The 21,324-nt window shown below is 33.5% G+C and overlaps 1 protein-coding gene and 1 non-coding gene across 2 annotated transcripts; one reads left to right on the plus strand and one right to left on the minus strand.

The window, feature by feature from the left end:
• Positions 1–9,155: 9,155 nt before the first annotated feature.
• LOC132276546 (uncharacterized) lies at positions 9,156–18,540 on the plus strand. Its single transcript, XM_059778007.1, has 10 exons — positions 9,156–9,445; positions 10,076–10,181; positions 10,369–10,429; positions 10,541–10,830; positions 11,224–11,363; positions 11,723–11,797; positions 12,732–12,822; positions 15,085–15,288; positions 17,298–17,342; positions 18,099–18,540. Exons 1-10 carry the CDS (start codon positions 9,242–9,244, stop codon positions 18,173–18,175), a joined length of 1,293 nt encoding a protein of 430 aa, XP_059633990.1. The 5' UTR covers positions 9,156–9,241; the 3' UTR covers positions 18,176–18,540.
• Positions 18,541–19,604: 1,064 nt separating this feature from the next.
• On the minus strand, positions 19,605–19,677 carry TRNAK-CUU (transfer RNA lysine (anticodon CUU)). The gene has a single exon. It is a non-coding gene; the product is annotated as a tRNA-Lys (tRNA).
• Between the last annotated feature and the right edge of the window lie 1,647 nt (positions 19,678–21,324).

Here is a 21,324-nt window from a genome sequence, read left to right on the forward strand (position 1 = left end):
CCTTTCAATTTGATGACCTGGGGAGTTATATAAAAGAGGGTTAAAGTTCCTTGGAAGGTAGGAATGGGTTGATGCTGGATTAGTGTGCTTTGAGTTGTGTGAGGATGGTTTTGCCTTTCTTGAAATGATGGGAGATTTGTTTGTGATTTTAGTTTTTTGCTGGTTTAAAGGTATCTTGGTATGAGGGAGATTGTGTTGTAGTGGGATGTAGTTTAGGAATATAGCATGCTTTGTTGTTGAAGCGATTTTTTCCTGTTGTGATTGAAGGTTTTTGGGTAGGAAGTTGGAGGTGGAGGATAGAATCCTGATTGGTTTTGTGGTGGGTGTAGTGAAATGAGAATGGGTTTTCCCATTATGAGAAGGTGGGATGGAAGTGTGGCGACCTTGTGGGCGGGTGTGTGTGAGCGTGTGCAGGGGGCACCAGTAGGCTACCACACTGGGTGAGCTACAGGTGCACAATCCCACATCGTCTGGGTGTGGATGGGGCAAATGCTATATGTAGATTCAACACCCTTCTATGACACAATGCGTTTTAAAGCCGTGATGGCCGTGAACCCATCAGAACTCTGTAGTTAAGCGTGCTTAACTTGGAGTAGTACCAGGATGGGTGACCCCCTGGGAAGTCTCTGGTCTGGGTGAGCCAAAAGCGGACAATATTGTGTCTGGCCAGGGTGAGGGTCGTTACAAATGGTATCAGAGCCTGACCCAGCCGGAAGTGTGGCCAACGAGGACGTTGGGCCCCAAAGGGGGGGTGATTGTGGCGACCTTGTGGGCGGGTGTGTGTGAGCGTGTGCAGGGGGCACCAGTAGGCTACCACACTGGGCGAGCTACAGGTGTACAATCTCACATCGTCTGGGTGTGGATGGGGCAAGTGTTATATGTAGATTCAACACCTTTCTATGACACAACGCGTTTTAAAGTCGTGATGGCCGTGAACCCATCAGACTCTATAGTTAAGCGTGCTTAATTTGGAGTAGTACCAGGATGGGTGACCCCCTCGGAAGTCTCTGGTCTGGGTGAGCCAAAAGCGGACAATATTGTGTCTGGCCAAGGTGAGGTCGTTACAGGAAGAGTAAACTTCAGTATAGAGCACATTGTATGTGATGGTTTTCTGCACTATAGTTTTTTGTGGAGAATAGTGTGGGTGGAGAGAGTTATCTTGGTGATGGTGATATGGTGGGTTGAATGGTGGTTTTAGAGGATTAAGAATAGGGTTTGACACAGATGGTGAAGCTTGCCTGTGAGGGATTTGGGAGGGTGCTTCAGGTTAGGAGGTTTTCTACTCTAAGATACTTTTGTAAGCCCTAGGTGAGAGAAACTTCGAGCTTGAATAATTGGTCCAGTCCGTAGGCTATATAATTTTATAATGCCTAAATTGAATGAAAAAGATAGAAAAGTTAATTGGGGAGAGAGGGGGAGGAAAATATCTTTCCATAATTGAAAGGGTAATTGTGGTATTCTAAAAAAAAAATTATTTATTTATAAAATTAATTATAGAAATGTCATTTCCTTTAAGAATATAGTGTAGAGAAGTGGATTGCGAATATCAACTCCCTAATAAATAAATATTTTATATATTAAATTAGCTTGAAGTTACAAAATTGACCACAATTAGTGTTTCTAAAGTTTTCATCGTCTATTAGACTCCAAAACAAAACACAAACTAAAGTTTAAATACTATATTAGGCCTTGCTTGGATTAGAACTCTCAAAATAGTTTTATGTTGCGATAGTTAAAAAAATCCAAAAACTGGTTATTAGTTCTACTTGGATGTGTTCTAGAAAAGCAGTTCTTAAAAAATGGTTTTTGAAAAATTGGAGTTACAAAAGTGCAGCTTGATTTGTAACTCTGAAAACAGTTCTCGGAAACTTAGAAAATAGATAACAGTTTTCAGAGAATAATAAAAGACGAAAACAAGCATTTTTATAACTGAGTTTCCAGAAAATAGTTTTCAGAAAACTACTGAACCAAGCAGAGCTAGAGTTTTTTGTACAGTTGTTTTCAGTTTTCTGAGAAACCACTAAAAGGTGTTCTCAGTGTTTCTCATAATTGTTATCGTTTGTGTGAAAACACGGAGAAAAAAAATTAGGTTAAAAAAATAAAAATCCACTAGTCACAAAAAAGAATTAAAGTTTTCGTATTTAGTAAAATATTTATAATATTTTCCTAATGCAATCCTCTCTTGCTAATAATGGTCTATTGGAAGCTGGGCAATATTTATTATTTTTTGTAAGTAATTAATTTGGTAACTGAAATAATGAAAAGAATTTTGTAAAATGAATGTCGTGTAGAGTGTAAATTTGTAAGAATGTCAATATACTCAATATTTTGTGTATTTTCCTAGTTAATATGTTAAATATTTTTTTCTAGTGCAATCCTCAATAAATTGTTTCTAAAGTTTTTATTCATCTTTATTTGGTGATGCACTGAAAACATCTAAATTGTGAGATATTATGTTAATTTTTTCAACTCCCATGTTCTGTATACTTCGAATTTAGAAGAACTTCAATAAAATTATTCTCCTCCCTTTTAAAAAAAACTTCAATATTGTATTTATACAATTTGTGTTAATTTAAGAATATTTAAGACTAATACACATCTAATACTTATAATAAAATTTAAAAAATAAATAAATGAGTGATATGCAATACTCTTTAGTTTTCATGAAACTATTTTCAGTATATACAAGTAATTAGTTTTATGAGTTTTTGTTTTCTGAAAATTATTTTTGTAGTTTTTTCTACCAAGTACTGAAAATTGTATTCTTTTTTGTTTCTATGAAAATTATTCTTAAAAACATTTTCAGAGTTGGCAAACCAAGTAACGCCTTAGTTTTCATAGTCTATTAGACTCAAAAGAATACAAAGCACAAACTAAAATTTCAATAGTATATTGGTTTTGTGTGATTTTATACATTAATATTTGCATTAAGAATGCTCATTTGGTGGGCTTGTGGGCATGGCAACTTATACAGATGCTTGAATATGTGTAGTTACCATGGTTGTCGATCACTTCACGAGCCTAGGCCCTCTCAATTTGAAGTTTGTTGGCCTCATCTTATTTATAGGCATCCTCTAGTGTAAAACTCAACAAGATATTTACAACTTACAAAACTCCTTAATCTTCTAAATTTTCTTCTAACTTTCTACAAATATTTATAATCTCTTCAATATTTTTAAAATTTTCAACCATTTTTACAATACTTCACAATTTCCACATCAATTTAGAAAGCTCTAGAACTTCCCTCGACTCATAACGTGCAACACATCATGCAAATCTCCATCTCTCTTCGTGGCAGAACGTTCTTACAAATTGGCCGCCTATTACAACATGCATGCATGCATTTTTGAAGACTTTCTTGCAACCTAAAGACATGAAAGAGTATGTCACAGAGGAATACATGTGCTTTGGTACAAATAATTTTCTTAAGGATGGAGTCGAAAAAAAAAAAAAATGTCTATTAAACATTTTGTACAAAGAGTGTGCATTTGCATAATAATGAAAGTTGTATGAATGGTTTAAATCCTGAATCTGAGTGATATAATTTGTTCTGTGTTCAAATTTACAATATTTGGTGGCAGGGAAATACATGCTTTTTTTTAAAAGAAAAATACATGAACTTCATAATTCATACATACAACCAAGGGTCTACTATCTCCTCTACTTTACAGAATGGATTGTGAGGGTTCGAGTCCCCAAAGACAAAGTGTATGTGAGTAGGGTGCGTGTTTCTTAAAAAATAAATATTTGTAGAGAGTTAAAGGAAATTTTAGAAGATGTGTGTGTGAAATTAGGATTTAGGATCGTTGAGTTTAGGATTTAGGGTTCTTTTAACTTAAATGTACGCACACACATATCTATAATACTTATCTGTATATATATATATATATATAAGGATAAATTAATAAGAGGAAATATAAACGGGGCGGGGGAACCTGCTCCGCCCCCGTATGGGTTTGTACTAATAAAAATCATTCCCGTCCAATTAAGTTAAACAGTTTTCTAAAATCATTATAAACAGAGTGAGGGACGGGTACACGCCCCCGTGGGACAAATTGCCGTCCCTTGAGAGTAACACATTGATTGGTCTAAATAGCATTACAAAATTCTCAAGAACTGTATTGCTTATTTTTCACTCTCTTCTAAAACACTATAATCTCTCTCTATTCAATGAAGCGTCTCTGATTGATAATCCATTGAATCAACTCACACTGAAACATTCATTTTCTTTCCTTTTCTTACTCTCCAGTATATATAAACTTTAATGTAGTAGCATCTAATATTTAATTTTGCTGGAATTGATTCTACTTCATGCATTATTGAAAGAATCCCATTCGCTAATAGGAATGGATTCTACTTCATGCATTATTGAAAGGATTCCATTTGTTTTTCCTCTGTTTTCCTACATCTGAGGCTAAAAGGGTCAGCTAATACAAGCTAGAGTTGCGAATAATTTTTGTTATGCCTTGTGCTTATTAACTCCAAGATGCATTTACATGTGGAAAAATGGAAGACACGTGGAGGCTCCTCTTTTCATAGAGAATGGAAAATCTTTAGAGTTGCACACAAAATGAAAACGGTAGAAAAATGAATAAAGAATGGTATTGAGTTTGAGCTAAAATTATCAAAATGCAAATTTTAAAGAATTTAACTAATGCGAATTATGTGATTATTGTTTTCAGTAACTATTTCTCACTCTCAAATACAGAAAATATATATATATATAAAAATAGAAACAATTTTTAAAATATCTTAGAAAACTAGTTTTAAAATTTGCAAGGGGAAGTGTTGAAGTGAATTTTATTACATTAACTTCAGTAGGAGTAGGATGGCAACGAGGCCATTTTGGGCGGGTGTGCCCTCCCCCTCTCTTGCTCCTATCTCTGTTTAAGTTACCCCACCCTACCCTTACTCAAAACTAGACCTGTCAATGGAACGGATCCTGATTCTGATCCGGATCCGATCCGAATCCGATCCGATTAGTCGGATATGGATTAAACAAAAAATCCGATAACCTGGTTACGATCCGAATCCGATAATCCGTTAACTTAACAAATCGGATATGGATTATGCTGATCTGATCCGATCCGATTGAAATTGTATATATAAATAATTATATATATAATTATTTATCAATAATTTTAAATATATATATATATATCAATACTCCTATTAGAATTGTATTAGAGGTAACCCAAAAATTCAAAATAATAATAATAATAATAATAATAATAATAATAATAATAATGTTATATATAAATATTGTGGTGTTCTCATCCATATGCGAATAAATCTCTTAGTATACATACTAATAAAATCATACTCTTTATAATTATATATGTTAGTAAATATTATTTTAATCCGATTTCGAATCCGATCCGATCCGATCCGAGTCCGAACTAAATAGGATATGGATTGGGACACTCAGTCCGAGAACCCGTTAGTGATCCGAATCCGATAATCCGTTTGCTTAACAAATTGGATATGGATTTGATCGATCCGATCTGAATCCGATCCATTGACAGGTCTACTCAAAACCGACTAAACGTGGTACTCTTTTACCCCGTTCCTACCACGTTTAAGATTTTTCACCCCTACGCCCTGCGGGCACCCTTCCCACCCCGTTTACTTCCAAACTCTCACCATTTGTTTCTTTAATTTCTGCACTCAAATCTAGCAAAACCAAACCAATGAAGGAAGATACGGTGAAATTAGGATTTAGGATCGTTCAGATTAGGATTTAGGATCATTTAGATTAGGATTTAGGGTTCTTTTAACTTAAATGTCCACACACACACACATATATATAAGGATAAATTAATAAAAGGAAATATAAACAGGCCGGGGCAGGGTTTTTACTAATAAAAACCATCCCCGCCCAATTAAGTTAAACGGTTCTAAAAAATCGTTATAAACGAAGCAAATTCTTCCTTAAACTTTGGCCTAAATTATTCGTCTTTAAACTATGCCCACTCTTCTTATTCTCTGTTTTTTTTTTTTTTTCTTTTTTCCTTAATATATAATTCTTTTCTTTAAAAATAATTTTAAAAGCGAAGTGTTAAAGTAACACTATTAATTGATTTACACTTTGGCCTAAATAGCACTACTTCTTTTTTTTTTTTTTTTTTTTTTTCTCTTCTTCTTATTTTTCCCTCAAAATTCTCAAGAACTCCATAACTTATTTTATAGGGAAAATTATATTTTAGTGACCAAAATTAAACATAATTGCTCTATAATGACCTTAAAGTCAAAAAAAGGTGAATAGTGACCAATGTTGAAACTTGATTGATTTAAGTGACCATTTGATGGTTTATTACCTAAATAGCCTTCTTATAATATATTATTATGTAAGTGGACAAATTTACCCTCTACATTTGTTGGGATTTATATGCCCTAGCATAACAAATTCCTGTTTGGATAAAAGTGACATATGTTCCTGACGTTTCTGAAATATTTATGTTTTATACAATTGGTGAATTCAATGTATTATATTTCGATTCATTATAGAATTGATAGTGTCCATTTGATTACAAGAGATATTTATATATATGTATGTGATGGCAATCAATGCATGATATATAAATAGTAATCATAAGTAGTTCATAGTCGGTAATTATGGATTGACTCATAATTAATTAAGATTTGAACTGGATCCGCGTTAGGTTGAGATATATTGCGAGAGTCATCGTATGCAATTGCTCCCTATCACCGTCATGGCATTTGACTCTTAAGCATGAGAAAATTATAGACTCTTTTATTAATTAATAATTACTTTGATTTGTTCGGCGGATTCTTCGGGATCCTTAGACCGACACTTTCGGTAGTTATGTAATTAATAGTTAGAGGGTTATATTTTCAATATTTGCACCATTGCTACTTGTATTTATTTTGTATTGATTATGGTTGATCACAAAGTAAATTCGAAGGCCTTCGTGTGTTTTTAGACAAAATGATTTATTATATATTTATTTATTTAAATTATTATTGTTGTCAAACAAATGTTTTATTGTGATCGAGCCAGAAATAGTCAATGGTACCAAAATAAATATATTAATTAAGTAGTCGAATTGATGGCTTTATTTATCCGATAACTAATTATGCATAGAGGGGTCAAAGTGCAACATTGACTTAGAGGTTATTTATTATTTAATTAGAGTTCAATTAATTTCTTTTAGTGGAGTAGAATTAATTTATGAATTAATTGAATTGGGTCCATGGACCGGCCCAATTATTAATTCATTGTAGCCAATAAAATAATAGGCCCAATGGATTTTCACTCATAGCCCAACTTGATATTGGAATCATATTAGATTTGAGACATATGAATTAGAGATTGAGAATGATTTGTTGTTTCCTTTTCTTTATCGTTATGTTGCCTATAAATATACGTGATCTAGGTATATTTTAGGGGTGATTTTTAGAAGAAGGAAAAATGAATTTATTTTCTCTCTCTAGAAAATTAGGGTTTATGTTCTCATCTAATGGAGGCTCCCATAAGCTTAGTTTTTTAAGGTCATTCATGGAGGCTTATGAGTGATTCCTAAAGGTAAAACAATTACCAAGAAGATGGAGATCCAAGGAGAAGGCATTTTGCTAAGGGATCTACAATAAGTGAGAACATTCACTTTAGAGGAAATATTTAAAGGTTTACTCAAACCTTTGATGTAAGTATTTAATCCATTAATTGAATGATATATCATATTTTTATTTTTGCATAAAACTTGTCTCTCTGTGATGAATCAAGATTTATGAATCAAAATCCTTCGAAATTTTTTTAAAACTTGCACGTTTCCCAACAACATTAACCTAAATAAACACTTACTTAAATTGATTAACAAAAAGACGATAGATTATTAAGGTGAGTCTCTGAAGAAAAGACCAAGATGAGAGAGAAGTAGAGAACTGAGGACGGATGTTTTTTATCTGTTTCTTCAAGGTTCTAAGAGACAGGACGAGAAAATTGTAAATTTTCTTCTTATTCATTATTTTCAAAGTATAATTATTATACTTTATAAGTTGATTTGTCTGAGAGATTTTCCTTAAGATATAAGATTGTAATTTTTAGAATTTTTTAAATATTACTTAGTTATAGTTTAAGAAATAATGACAATTGAGCTTTCATGTAAATTGAGCGTTCATAATTTTGCCAACAGTTAATGGGTGTTTCAAAACTCAAAAATATGATTTGCCACTATAAATGTTATGAGCGTTCATGGTGGAGAGCCTTGAAAAATAGATAAATGGTGGAAAATAGATAATGTTGATAAAGAAACGTTAATTTTTTTAAATTAGTAAATTAGAGAGTAAAAAGAAAAAAAGAAAATGTTGGATTAGAGAGAAAGAGAGTAGGAGGATAAATTCAATGACTTATTATTTATATTAGATGGCAATTTTAGTATCTAAAATTTATTTTTAAAATGTCTATCAAAACTTTAAGTGTTTTTGACCAAATTATCCTCAAATGGTCATTTAATATCAATTAAGTTTCAACATTTATTATTATTCACCTTTTCTTGACTCTAAGATCAAACAATTATATTTAATTTTAGTCACCAAAATATAATTTACTCTATTTTCGACTCTCTTCTAAGATACTATATAATCTCTCTACACTCAATGAAGCCTCTCTTATTGATAATCCATTGAATCAACTCACATTGAAACATTCATTTTCTTTCCTTTTTCTTACTGTCCATTACATATATTTTTTCAAAAATAAAAATTAAAAAATTGTAGTTGCTCATTATTTATACAAACACAATAAATATCTTCCCTTTTCTTTTGCTCCTACTTTTTCAAACACATCACAATAAAGTGTATTAAAAAAAAAAAAAAAAAAACAAATAATGATCATTTCCCAACACTTTTTATAACTTTTACACTTTTAAATGAAAAATAATACTGTATTTTTTGCCATTTTTTTTTTTTACAATGAAAAATAGATCACACTTCACAAAAATATATTGAAACTTTGGGATAAAAAAAATAACGAATTGACTTTCAAATTTTGAAATAACTCGCTCGACACTTTGACTACAACTTGACACAAAAAAATAATAAAAATAAATAATAATAATAATAATAATAATAAATTGATATTAACAGGCAGTTTATTCTAAAAATAAGAAGGACAAAGAAAAGAAAAGATAGCGTTATATATATATACACTTAAAATCGAAGGGTTTCAAAATCCAGAGGAGTTCATCATCATCGACTTAAACCTCATCCAAATCTTGAAAAAATGGATCCAATTCTTTCAGCTGCGGTGCTCTCGGTTCTTCTCGGAGCAGTGATCGCAATTATTCTGTTCGGGAACTACTTCCGCAATAGAAAATCAGAAGTTGAATCAATCGCACCACCAGAGGCTCTTCAACCCAATCATAAGCCTCCCAAACCCACCTCCAAGAAATCTCACTCCAAGCCTCACTCTCATGCCGCAGATAAGGTTCGCCCCCATTTCTCTTTCTATGTCTTGCTTATACACATTTCACACACATATATATATGTATACATGTATGCCTAAATGATTGTGAGATGCATGATTAGAACAATTGATTCAGCTGATTTTCTTTTTTCTCTGCGTTAGGGCAAATTTAGCTGATTTTTCTCTCTATATCTCACTCTCCTAAATTGCATTATTGAAAAAGTCTATGAAATTGCGAAGTGTATGACCTGAACAAGCTGTTCATGTCACCTCATTTCCTCTCTTTTTGAAATTCATTATTATTAGAACAATTGACGGACAAGATTGTCTCTCTCATTACTTACGTGTATGATCTGATCAAGGGCCTTTTTTTTATTATTTTTTTATTATTATTGTTCCATGTCTGCTCTCTTCCCCTGATTGTTTCTATTGTGAAATGTTCGATTAAAACAAAAAAAAAAAAAAAAAAAAAAGGGTTGTGTGTTCTGATTTTTTTAAATGTGGAATGTATGATTAGAATAAGTCTCTCAAATGCTTCTGTCAGTGGTTATCTCCGACAGTGGATAGTCTTTTTTGTGAAATGTATGATCAGACAAGATGTGTTGAGATGATTTCAGTGTATCTCTTAATGATTTTGATTTTGAAATGTAGGATGCAATCAAGAGACATCATCCATTGGATGTGAATACTTTGAAAGGTCATGGTGATTCTGTCACAGGGCTCTCTTTTTCCTCTGACGGACGTAATTTGGCAACTGGTAATGTTAATGTTTGCCTGGCTTGATATACACCATATTACACATTTGTATGTTCGACCTGTGCACTTTTTTGAGGTTCATTAGAGCAATTCAAATCATTTTCACTTGCACGTTCATTTGCATCAGAATGCAGGAAGATGTTCTGTTTGTGTTCTGCTTAGTCTTGACATTTTCTCTGTGCATACAGCTTGTAGTGATGGAGTGGTCAGAGTATTTAAGTTGGATGATGCTTCGAGTAAAAGCTTTAAGTATGAATCTCAAGCACCCTTGATCTTGCCATTTAACACCTCATTTATCAATGATGCACATCTATTTCCTCATTTCCTCTCAATTATATTTTTTTCCACAAATTTATGTAGGTTTCTGAGAATTAATTTACCTGCTGGATGTCATCCGACAGCAATTGCATTTTCTGATGACTCTCTAGTTGTGGCTACCCAAACTCTTTATGGTTCTTCTTTATATATGTATGGAGAAGGAAACCCCAAATCTGCTGACGAAACTAAGAAGCAACCCAAGCTTCCTCTCCCAGAAATCAAATGGGAACATCATAAAGTCCATGATAAAAAGGCTATTATCACCCTAGTTGGAACTAAGGCAACTTACGGCAGTGCTGATGGGAGTACAGTTATTGCCTCATGCTCGGAAGGTATTTCCTAATTTATCCAGTGGATTTACCTCCCTACGACTTCTAATTGTTGCTAGGATGGTTTTTTCTTTTGTTATCTATTTTCCTCAATAATTCCAATTGTTGCTAGGCTAGTTATCATGGTCAAGCATGTCATTGATCAAATTTGTATATTAAGTTGCTACCTTTTTCTTTTTCTTTATTAGAGAAATTGGTACTTGATACTGAATTCTCTTTTGCATTGCATGATATTCTCTCCCCTTAATTAACCAACTTTTCTGTTCTCGTTTTTATAATCCTGGGTTTAAATATTAAATTGTTGTGATTTAAAGATTGAATAAGCGGGCCTACCTAAATCCTAATGAATATTTATTATATCATGAAAATTTCTTCTGATTACCTTTTATTTTTCAGGGACTGATATCATAGTTTGGCATGGGAAAACTGGGAAAGTCTTGGGAAATGTTGACAGTAATCAGCTCAAAAACAACATGGCCACCATATCTCCAAATGGGCGTTTTATTGCTGCTGCAGCTTTTACCGCTGATGTGAAGGTGATTTCCTAATTCATGAGTTAAATGGCCAATTCGTGAGGATGTTAGAGAAGTTTTCCACGGCAATAGCATATCGAATGCAGAATCATTAGTGCTGCCATGTAACTTTGATGCACATTATTTTATATAATCTGGGAGTTCAAAACTTGGAAGGGAAAATAATGTGCAAATGGCAAGCAGGGTCCAAATACTTGAAGCTGGGGAATTAAAGAATCTTAGCTTCTTTAAAATTAAGATGTTTGTAGTGAGATATTTATTTCCTATATGAAAAGGGAAAATAAATTTTGATGAACATTTAGGTAATTTGTTAGCCTTTTCAACTAACAGATTGCCATTTTGCTTTGTGTCTAATCCAACAGGTGTGGGAGATTGTATACTCAAAAGATGCTTCAGTCAAGGAGGTTTCTAAAGTTATGCAGCTCAAGGGACATAAGGTTTGTTTTTCATTTTTTACATGCTTCTTCAATGTGTAAATGAAGATTGAATGATACTTCCAGCATATGTAAGTTATGAAGTAACTTATTAAAACTAAAGATGGTTTATGACATAGGGTGTGTGGCAATATCTCATAAGTTCTATAACTACTAGAATGACTTTTAAACTTTAAATGTGTTATTTTCACACTCCCTTGTTACCTACGTCATTAGCTACATCGCGTTTCATATAAAAAAAGATGCATGTTTGTGAGGAACCTAGACACTGTATCAGACAGCAGAAGTTTGAAAATGTATCAGACAGCAGAAGTTAGAAAATGGAATTGCACTCAATTAACTAATGATAATCAAATTGAAATGTTAACTCTCAGAATCCCGCTCATTTATATACATTCATCTACATCTGCTCAATATATAAGAAAAATAAAACTATATTTTTAACTGTTATGAAATTTTTTTGACCGTTTCCTTTGAATCTAAGTTTAATTATGTTCATGGCCTCTCCCATTTTCATTGAGGATTGTAAATTTCCACCTTTTCCCTAAATCCACCTTGTTGGGTTGCTATTGCATTTAAATGTCTCCACTATAGTTTGGATCAGATCTGGGTCATATTGTTGGTTACTAGCTCAGTAGTCAGTAAGAGGCAAACCCTGGTTTAGAATGTTAATTACAATCAACAAACATAAACGTAAGATTGAAACATGTGAGAGAGAGTGTTGCTGCACGAGATTTCTGAAACTCTGCAGTTGTATTTTAATGTATTTTTCCTTAGAATCCACTAGTTATGGATTTAAAATTTTGGTATATTTTAAAAGAATTTGCATGTTACTATTTCAATTGATTTTTTTTTTTTTAGTTCTTATTATAAAGTTACTTTGTTATTGACTGTTATCCTTTAAATAACTTTCTGGCCTAATTATTTTGATTTGCAGAGTGCTGTGACTTGGTTGTGCTTTGCTCCTAGTTCGGAACAAATAATTACAGCATCCAAGGATGGTTCAATAAGAATATGGAACATCAATGGTATGTATCATATTGAATTTTTGTTATGTACTTTTGCTAAACTCTCATGATGTCAGCTATACTATTGAAGCTCAAATTTAGCGGTATTTTGATTTATTTTGTTGTAAGGTGTTTGGTTTTCAGGGAGTCTGTCAATCAGATGGAAACAACTGAGAGAAATACTGTCTATTTAAAGCTAATATGCCCACACACTTAAAAAATACTTATTGTATTTCCTCCTTTTAGAAAGGAAAAAAAAAGTCAGCTGGGTCCAGGACAGACTTCTACTAGAATTCGAAATTGGATGCATGACTCTGAAATGCATTTGATTTTGTCTGTTTTGTAGCATTTTCCAGAGAAATCTTTGAATTTCCTGGTAAACAGCACTCTTAATCCACCCTTAAGTGAACCCAATTAAGCCTTTTGTGTAAGAAAACATGTAAACAATCTTCCATCTCCTTGCACATGGGACTTTTAAGATGTCATGTTTGCAAAGATGCACTTATATCTTCCTCGACCTTGCTTCGGATTCGACATCCTCCTGCGAACTGAAACCTCTTCTTGAATCTCATTTGCAGAATGAAAGGTTACCCCTTTATCTCTAATCTCAATACATTAAGGGAATTGGTTGGACGAATTGGAATTTGGTTAGAAGTTTGATGGCCAATAGCTATTCTAGGTGTAGACTTACATTTTTTATATTGATTTGGTTCGAAGGAATTTCTTGAATTAGCGTCTGACCAAATATAAAAAGCTATTCTGTAACCAATACATCCTCTAAAGAAGTTATTTCCTTTTCCTGCTTAACAACCTTGATTTAGTGGCTATGAGGAGATTTATGATGGGAGAGGTTATGATTGAAATGTATTGATGGAAAAAATGAGACTTGATGACATATAGTGGTCCTGACATTGCCCCAGAATATCTTATTGGTGTTTGATGAGTTTGAATTGGTGGGAACTGTAGAAAACATTTGTTCGCATACAAAAGACTTGCTCTGGGTGCCGCCGCATCCTTGGACTCTGTGGGACCTTCAGGGTTTTGAACTGATAGGAACCTTTGAAAGCCAGTTCTTTCCTTGATTCTATGATTAATGCCTCGAGGATCATCATCAACTGCAGCTCTGCAAGTCAAATTCATAATTTGGTCAACTATCAGTTCATTTGTGGTTACAAAGCTCCAACTTTTTATCTTCTTAATACAATTGTTCATCATCCTCATAGATGGTATTCTGTTTGTGATGGATTTTACCTTTCTTCATGCTTCTTCCTATGAAGCTGTGAATTTTTGTCCTGGCTCACTCTTATAGTGGTGGTTTACCATGCTAAAAAAAACTCCAAAACACACAAGCATCATTTACCACCACCACTCTCTTTGACTTGGGTGAAACAAGAATATTTGATTACTTCTTCTATAGCAGTTTGATGGTTGCATTTTTGGTAACCAAAGTAGGACTAACTACAAGGTAAAAACTTTGACATGTTAATACCACTGTCATCATCATCTTTGCCCAAATACCCTTTTACTATAGTCTTTTGTTAGCTGTTCAGACGCCATGAGGTCAAGAAACTTGCCACTATATTTTGGAAAACATCCTTTGAACCATTTCCAAGATGAAGAAGAACGATTTTCCAGACTATTCTCACGGACGTTTGAGGAAGATTTCAGTTTTCCCTGAATTTTCACTCCTCTCAAATTGCATCTGCATACGCTGCTGACATGTGTTTTCTAAGTTGGCACATGCTTGCATCATCACTCCTTTGTAGTTGCCTTCAATTGTTTAACATGCATTGTGCTTGCTTCTACTCAATATATGAAAATTTGTTTGAACTGCCACATGTAAGAACGAGATATGCAAATTTGTTTGAACTGCCTCACATAAAACCAGGGCGTGGAGTTCTATTCCATCATGAATCCTTTCTGATTGACTACAACTCTTAAAAACCTCATTAGCAGTTCCAAATGCTTTATTTATATCTTTGTCTATTCCTTTTTATTTGGTAGTTGCAGATCACTCAAATTTGGCCATTTAGTAATTTGTTTCGTAGGCAAACATAGCTAATCAACAAAAATGCAAAGGTTATAACTTATAATAGTTATAGAAAACAAGATTTTCTTGGATATTGGTAATTTTGTTGTAAAAAGGATCTTTAAATCTGCCTAAAGTTGTTCATCTGCACAGTCCTTGTCACTAAGAGTCTCAATTGTTTATTTTCCTCTTTTTATTGTAATAGTAATTGCTTAATTTCATTTATGTTGACCCTCTTTATTTGTTCTTTGAAGTTCGATACCATCTTGATGAGGACCCCAAAACTTTAAAGGTGTTCCCTATTCCACTTCATGATTCAAGTGGCATTACTTTGCAATATGATCGTCTCAGTCTTTCACCTGATGGAAGGATATTGGCAGCCACTCATGGTTCAACATTACAGTGGTTAAGTGCTGAAACTGGGCAGGTTTTGGACACAGCTGAGAAAGCACATGACGGTATGCCCAATTTTACTTTATTTTATTCCAATCAGCATTTTCATGCTGTGTAAAATGATGTAAAATTAATCATGAACATGTAAAGCTTCCTGTCTTGCTCTCTTTGTTTATGCTTCTGCACATAAGTCTACAAAAACTGTTAATGACCTCAAAAGAAGGAATGATTTGCAATTCTCCACATGAACTTTTCTTACTTTCAAGTTATTGAATTGGAAATGATAAATTTGTAGGCAGTAGGTATATCCTTGTGGGAACAGTTTACCTTTTTTTCCTTAAAATATTTATGTAACTCATCATCATCATCATAATCATCCTTCCCTATGCTTCGTTCGGTAGGAAGGAAAAAAATTGGATGCAAGGGAGAGAAGAAGGGATGATGAGGCATCCCTTCTCTAGGGATCGTGTCATGTCCTCTTTTTGTTCGGTTGGATGCAAGAGAAGAGAAGCAGTTGATAATTTACTGTGTTCGTTAGGAGAGAAGGGAAGAGAGAGTTTTAAATTCTTTTTACCATTATACCCATCACTATGTATAGTATTGTAATTTAAAGCTTTTATAATAGCCCCACTTGTCTTCCCTCCTCTCTTCCCTCCATATTTGGAGGGATGAAAATTTGTGAAGAGGAAGGATGATTCATTCATCCTATTATCCTTTCTCTCCTTGGCTCCTCCCTACTGAACGAAGGAAGATTTTTCCTTCCTTCCTATCCTCCCTCCACCCCTCTTCCTTCCTTCCTACTGAACAAAGCATTAATCTCGAACAAATGGGGTTAGCCACATGAATTCTCTTTTTTCATTCTATTATATTAAATCCCATGTCTCTTCTAATATTTAATATTTAAATGTCATTCTTTTTATCCCAAGTAAGTTTTCACTGGCCTCACTGCGTTTACTTTATATGCGCACGACTTTCCTTTTTTACTGGTGCATGTGCAGTCCTACATTCTTTCTTTCCAAACCACCTAAGCTTACTTTTTCTTTTCTTTTCTTTTTTTCCCGCTAATAGATGCTGCTCCTAATCTGTCTCTCACACTGTGACTAGTAATCCTATCTCTTCTAGTCACCCCTACCAACATTCTCATTTCAGCTACTTGAATATGTTGTTAGCCTAGCTTTCTGCCTCTTGCAAGAGAGCTGGCCTATAACCGTTATATAAAGTTTCCCTTTTAACTTATTGGTATTTTTTTCATCACATAGGATACCATAAGGCTGTCTGCGTTTTGTCTATAGCAGTCTAATCCTGCTAGTAATATTGTCATCCATCTCAGTAAAATATTTATGTAACTATGCTAAGAACATCATCCACCATTCTGATTGGTCCATCTTTGAGTCTTCGAGAATTTTCACTTCTTGGGTATCGGATTATGTCATGTCATTTTGGACTTGAGCATTAAATCATTAATTTTTATAAATTTCAAATATTGCTGATAAAGCTTCACTAGCCATTCTGTTTTAAATGGCAGGTTAGAATTTTGGTAGTAAAAATAATGGTTCTTGATGAAATTCAATGATCCAATTGATTAATTACTATGAGACAGAATGTCCTGAAGTTTTTGGCAATTCCAATTTGCAGAAAAATTATTAAATCTATTCTTGATTATGCATAATATCTGATGTTCTCTTGCATGTGGATTTGTCCTGTGAACAGTAACCTGGTCTGATAAAAACAATGGCCAAGCATTTTGCTTGTTCTTAGGATGTTTGTTAGATACTGTCCTTACCACTTCCAAATTGGTTACTTTGAAAATTCACAGCTCTTGTAATCTTGGCATCACTGCAGATTTTTTTATTTTTTATTTTTGTTTCCCAACCCAAAATTTGTTTCCTCTTATCAACAATAGGAGTACTTTGGACTAATAAACCTTGATGTTCGTTGCTCCTTTCCTTTAATATACATATATATAGATATATATATACATAGTTTGGGGAGCTTGGTTTGTTTGCATATAATTATCTTTACTTGAAATATAAATTTTGGAAAATTCTGTGTTAACCTCAAGTCTATTATGCAGGTGACATTACAGATATGGCATGGGCACCTAAGAAAATTCCAATTGGTAAGTAGTTCTCCCTTTCTAGAAGTTAGTAATTATCTATGCATAATATTTGTACTCCTGGTGTTTTGAGCCTTGGAGGCTGTTGAGAAGTTCCCTGAAATCGGCCAGGTCAGGTCCACAAGCCTCATGCCATCTAGTTTCTTCTCAACTTTTCACCTGATTTCTAGGAGAGAAATGAACCACAATATTGCTATCTTTTGTGTACTAAACAGCACAAAGTGATAGCCCGGTCAGTTGTCCTTCCCTTGCTGAAGCAATCAACCCTCGACCACAAAATAAACACCACCCAGCGAACAAGTACTTTCAGTTGTAATATTTGCAGTTCCAGAACAGCTCCAAAACTTGGTTTCCTATTATTTAATACAACACAAAATCCCAGCTCTTGTTGCACCTTTGAAAACCCTAATACTTTTATACTTTTACCAACCTTTAGCTACTAATAAATTGACTTTCCTAAGCCCTTTAGACCCATTGAGTGCAGTCCAGCATCATTCTGGCAGGATCTTTTTTTTTTTTTTTTTTTAAACTGAATCCCTTCACATGGTGTCCGAAATGCTCCTGCACGTCATGACTTACTGTACTATGAACTAGCATAAATTGATCATTGATGTACAGAGTCAGTTGATTTCTTCAAATTTTTAGGAGCAAGTCCGAGAAACACCTCTCACCTGAATTGCATTCTTTTTTTTTTAATTTTTTTTCGCCCCTTTCTTTTTGGGTTACAGACATTTATGACGTTATTATGTATTTTGGCAGGAGAAAAACAAGCTTTGATTTTGGCCACATCAAGTGTTGACAAGAAAGTGAAGTTGTGGGTGGCACCACCACTGTGACCATCACAAGGGAAAACCCATAAGCATGTTGCTCAACTGTTTGCAGGAAGCTAGTGTACTGATAGTGTCATTGAAATGTCTTTGATATGCTTCCAGAAAATTTCAGCCTTTAACATCATCACAGGTTCAACCTTTCAACCACTTCATCTGTAAGAGGCGCATACCGTCTGGATAGAAGTCAAAATACAGAACATTTTTGGTCCTTTAACTTACATAGCTTAATCTCACCAAGAGCTTGAGCCTCTCTCTCTCTCTCTCTCTCTCTTGGTTGATTTAGGTCCTTGAATGCTTCTAGTTTTAATAATTCTGCTTTGCTAACAACTTTCGCATACATAATTATGAAATCGACTATTTTATTTTCCCTACTTTCATAGTTTCATGTGATTGTTGTGCCAATTATATATTTACAATGTTTCTGGTATTACTTCCAATTGTTAGAATGTTGAAGAATTCTCAAATATTTTGACATTTTCTGGCACATCATTTTAATTTTTGTGCGTGTGATAATACAAAATTATGTAATCCAATATGTTGGATTGTTACGATGAAACGTGTGACCATTAAGGAAGAAAGGCAGATTGATTTTTATTTGGGGTGCCTATTGCAAATTTGAGTTGATGTCATTATATGAATCTTAAACAAATTAAATATATGATAAGTAGCTCAGATTTTCATGTGATTTTGGATCGAGTATGTTTCATGATACTTACAAATTTGAACTACCCAAAAAAAATAAAAATGCAGATGAATTAGTTCATAATAGAGTTGTCAAGTTGTAGAAAGAATTAAAAATATATATAAATCAGATTAAAATGAAAGGGAAGACAATATCGGTTGAGGCCATATATTGTAATCTACTCAAAAATATTTCAATGGTTAAAAATTCTTGAATGATTCTGTATCAAATATTCAGGCAGGCATGTGTGTCTATATTGATGCATGATAACCATATCACATCCCAGTTCCGATGAAATAGGATGAATTGAAACGGTTGTAATTATATTGAATATATTAATCATTTTTTTATTTTCCGATCGCTTGGAAGAGACAAAAGAAAGATCTTGTTATTTCTAATCTCTAGTGGACCTTAGTAGGATTCGAACTCAGGTGATGTTCTGACCATCCGTCAGAGAAAAAGAGATCAACTAAAATGTGTCTTCATAAATAGTTACATAATAACAGACCTCATATTTTAGCTTTTTCCATTTTATTTTTTTTAAATGAATAAACTATAGAGATTTAAATTCCAAATAACCTGTAATACTATGCATGTTATGAGACAAATAATTTTTATTGAATTTTTTCATCTTTTTGCAAATAAATATAATAAAAAATAAATACGGAGTAAATTGGAGATGGAAATATTTTGAGAACGTGGGATGGGATTAAACAGAGAACGTAATAATAAAAATAAAAAATAAAAAAACACCGCCCACCGTGGGGCTCGAACCCACGACCACAAGGTTAAGAGCCTTGCGCTCTACCAACTGAGCTAGACGGGCTTGTTGTCATGTTTGGGTTATATAGTCTATCTCTATTTATGATACCCTGCTTCCAACCCTTCACTCACCTTTCCAAAAAAAAAAAAAACGGCGCTTTCTGAATCATCAATCTTGATTCTTTTTTATTTTATTTTTTTTGATAAATTTTATTTGGTTTGATTGTTTATTGGCATGTGAAGGAAATGATCAATATAATGTTTCTTGGGAGATTGATGATCATTCAGGAAAAAAAAAGGAAAAGGAAATGATCAATATAATGTTTAATAAGTGTAGTCAAATAAGAACCAGCAGCCACACCAAATGTTCTCGAAGACACACAAAGCTCGCCTACAGCTGCAACTGATGATGAACAACGTCCACAACATGCTAGAAGAAGACCAAGGTATGTCTTTATATTAGGTTCAGCCGTTCAGGGGCTGTTTCATGGTCATCAAAGAAGCAGCCAATCGTCACTTTATCAACTACTGAAGCTGAATTTGTTGCTGCCATTTCATGTGCCTGTCAACCTATATGGTTGAAGAAAATTCTTGAAGAACTTATTAACCATTTCCTAGAGAATAGGACAATAAACAGATTCAACATATAATACACTACCTGCGAATTTGATTAAATAATACTAATAATAATTAAGTTTGGCATATAAAAGTGACAGCCACAAGAAAAATAATGGACAAATACTAGTCCATACTAAAATTTTCAGTTATGAAGCACGGACACTCCTCCCAGGAGTCCCGCACCAGTGTCGGACACGTGTCCGACACTTCTGTGAAGTGTCCAAAAATTATTTTTTATTGGACACGTGGGGTTACACGTACCGGACACGGCGGAGTATATTTTGTAATTTTTTAAAAGAAAAATAGGGTACCTGATGTAATTTTAGAAGTTTAACTCTTTTGACTCTTTTGTCTGAGATTCTAAATTTCTAATTTTATTAAATTTTATGATTCCATTATGTTTATTTTTTAATTTGATTCATTTATGTCAGTACTGAAATTAAATAAACTTTTAGACCGTAGTAAGAAAAATAAAGAAAAATCAGAACAATTATATTTGTGGATGTGTGTAAAATGTAAACTGTAAAGTTGTTGATAACTTTGCTTTGTTCTTAATTAATTGAAGTATTTCTTTTATTGCATTATTTTTTGGAAAGGTTAGATTTGTGGTATTGTGGATTATATATATATTATTTTATAGGTATATTCCCGCCGTGTCTGTATCTTATTTTTTTGAAATTTATCGTATCGCCCTATCCGTGTCGTGTCGTACCCTTGTCCGTATTTCATAGATTTTCAGATACAAAGTGAAGTCCATATTCCAGACCAAGACATGTACAAGGTACTTGGAATTTTAGCCAACAAATAATTCCAACAGAAACTCTTCAACCTAGATTACGATACATCACAATCATATGTACGAATAATAAAGTTCACAAATTAAATGTACTATTTGGAACTTATTAAGAAGACAACATACTTGTAATGACGTCAACATTTAATACAAAAGTCCCCAAGATTTTTTCTTTCCTGGGAGAGATTCACATATCAAAGCCGTTGCTGGAGAAATATAGCTTGAAATCTTTTTCACCAAACTTGGATTTGGGATCATCTTGACCAGAGAAAAAAGAGACAGGGTTTTTAAGTTTTGCGC

This window comes from Cornus florida, unplaced genomic scaffold, assembly GCF_030987335.1.
Source record: "Cornus florida cultivar Cherokee Brave unplaced genomic scaffold, ASM3098733v1 CherokeeBrave_3.0.0_Hap2_Chr10, whole genome shotgun sequence".
In the NCBI taxonomy this organism is placed as follows: Eukaryota; Viridiplantae; Streptophyta; class Magnoliopsida; order Cornales; family Cornaceae; genus Cornus; species Cornus florida.

Coding starts and splice junctions, on each gene's coding strand:
- LOC132276546 (XM_059778007.1), top strand. CDS start 9,242: ATGGATCCAATTCTTTCAGCTGCGGTGCTCTCGGTTCTTCTCGGAGCA. Junction 10,182..10,368: donor CGGACGTAATTTGGCAACTG/GTAATGTTAATG, acceptor CTGTGCATACAG/CTTGTAGTGATGGAGTGGTC. Junction 11,798..12,731: donor TGCAGCTCAAGGGACATAAG/GTTTGTTTTTCA, acceptor TTTGATTTGCAG/AGTGCTGTGACTTGGTTGTG.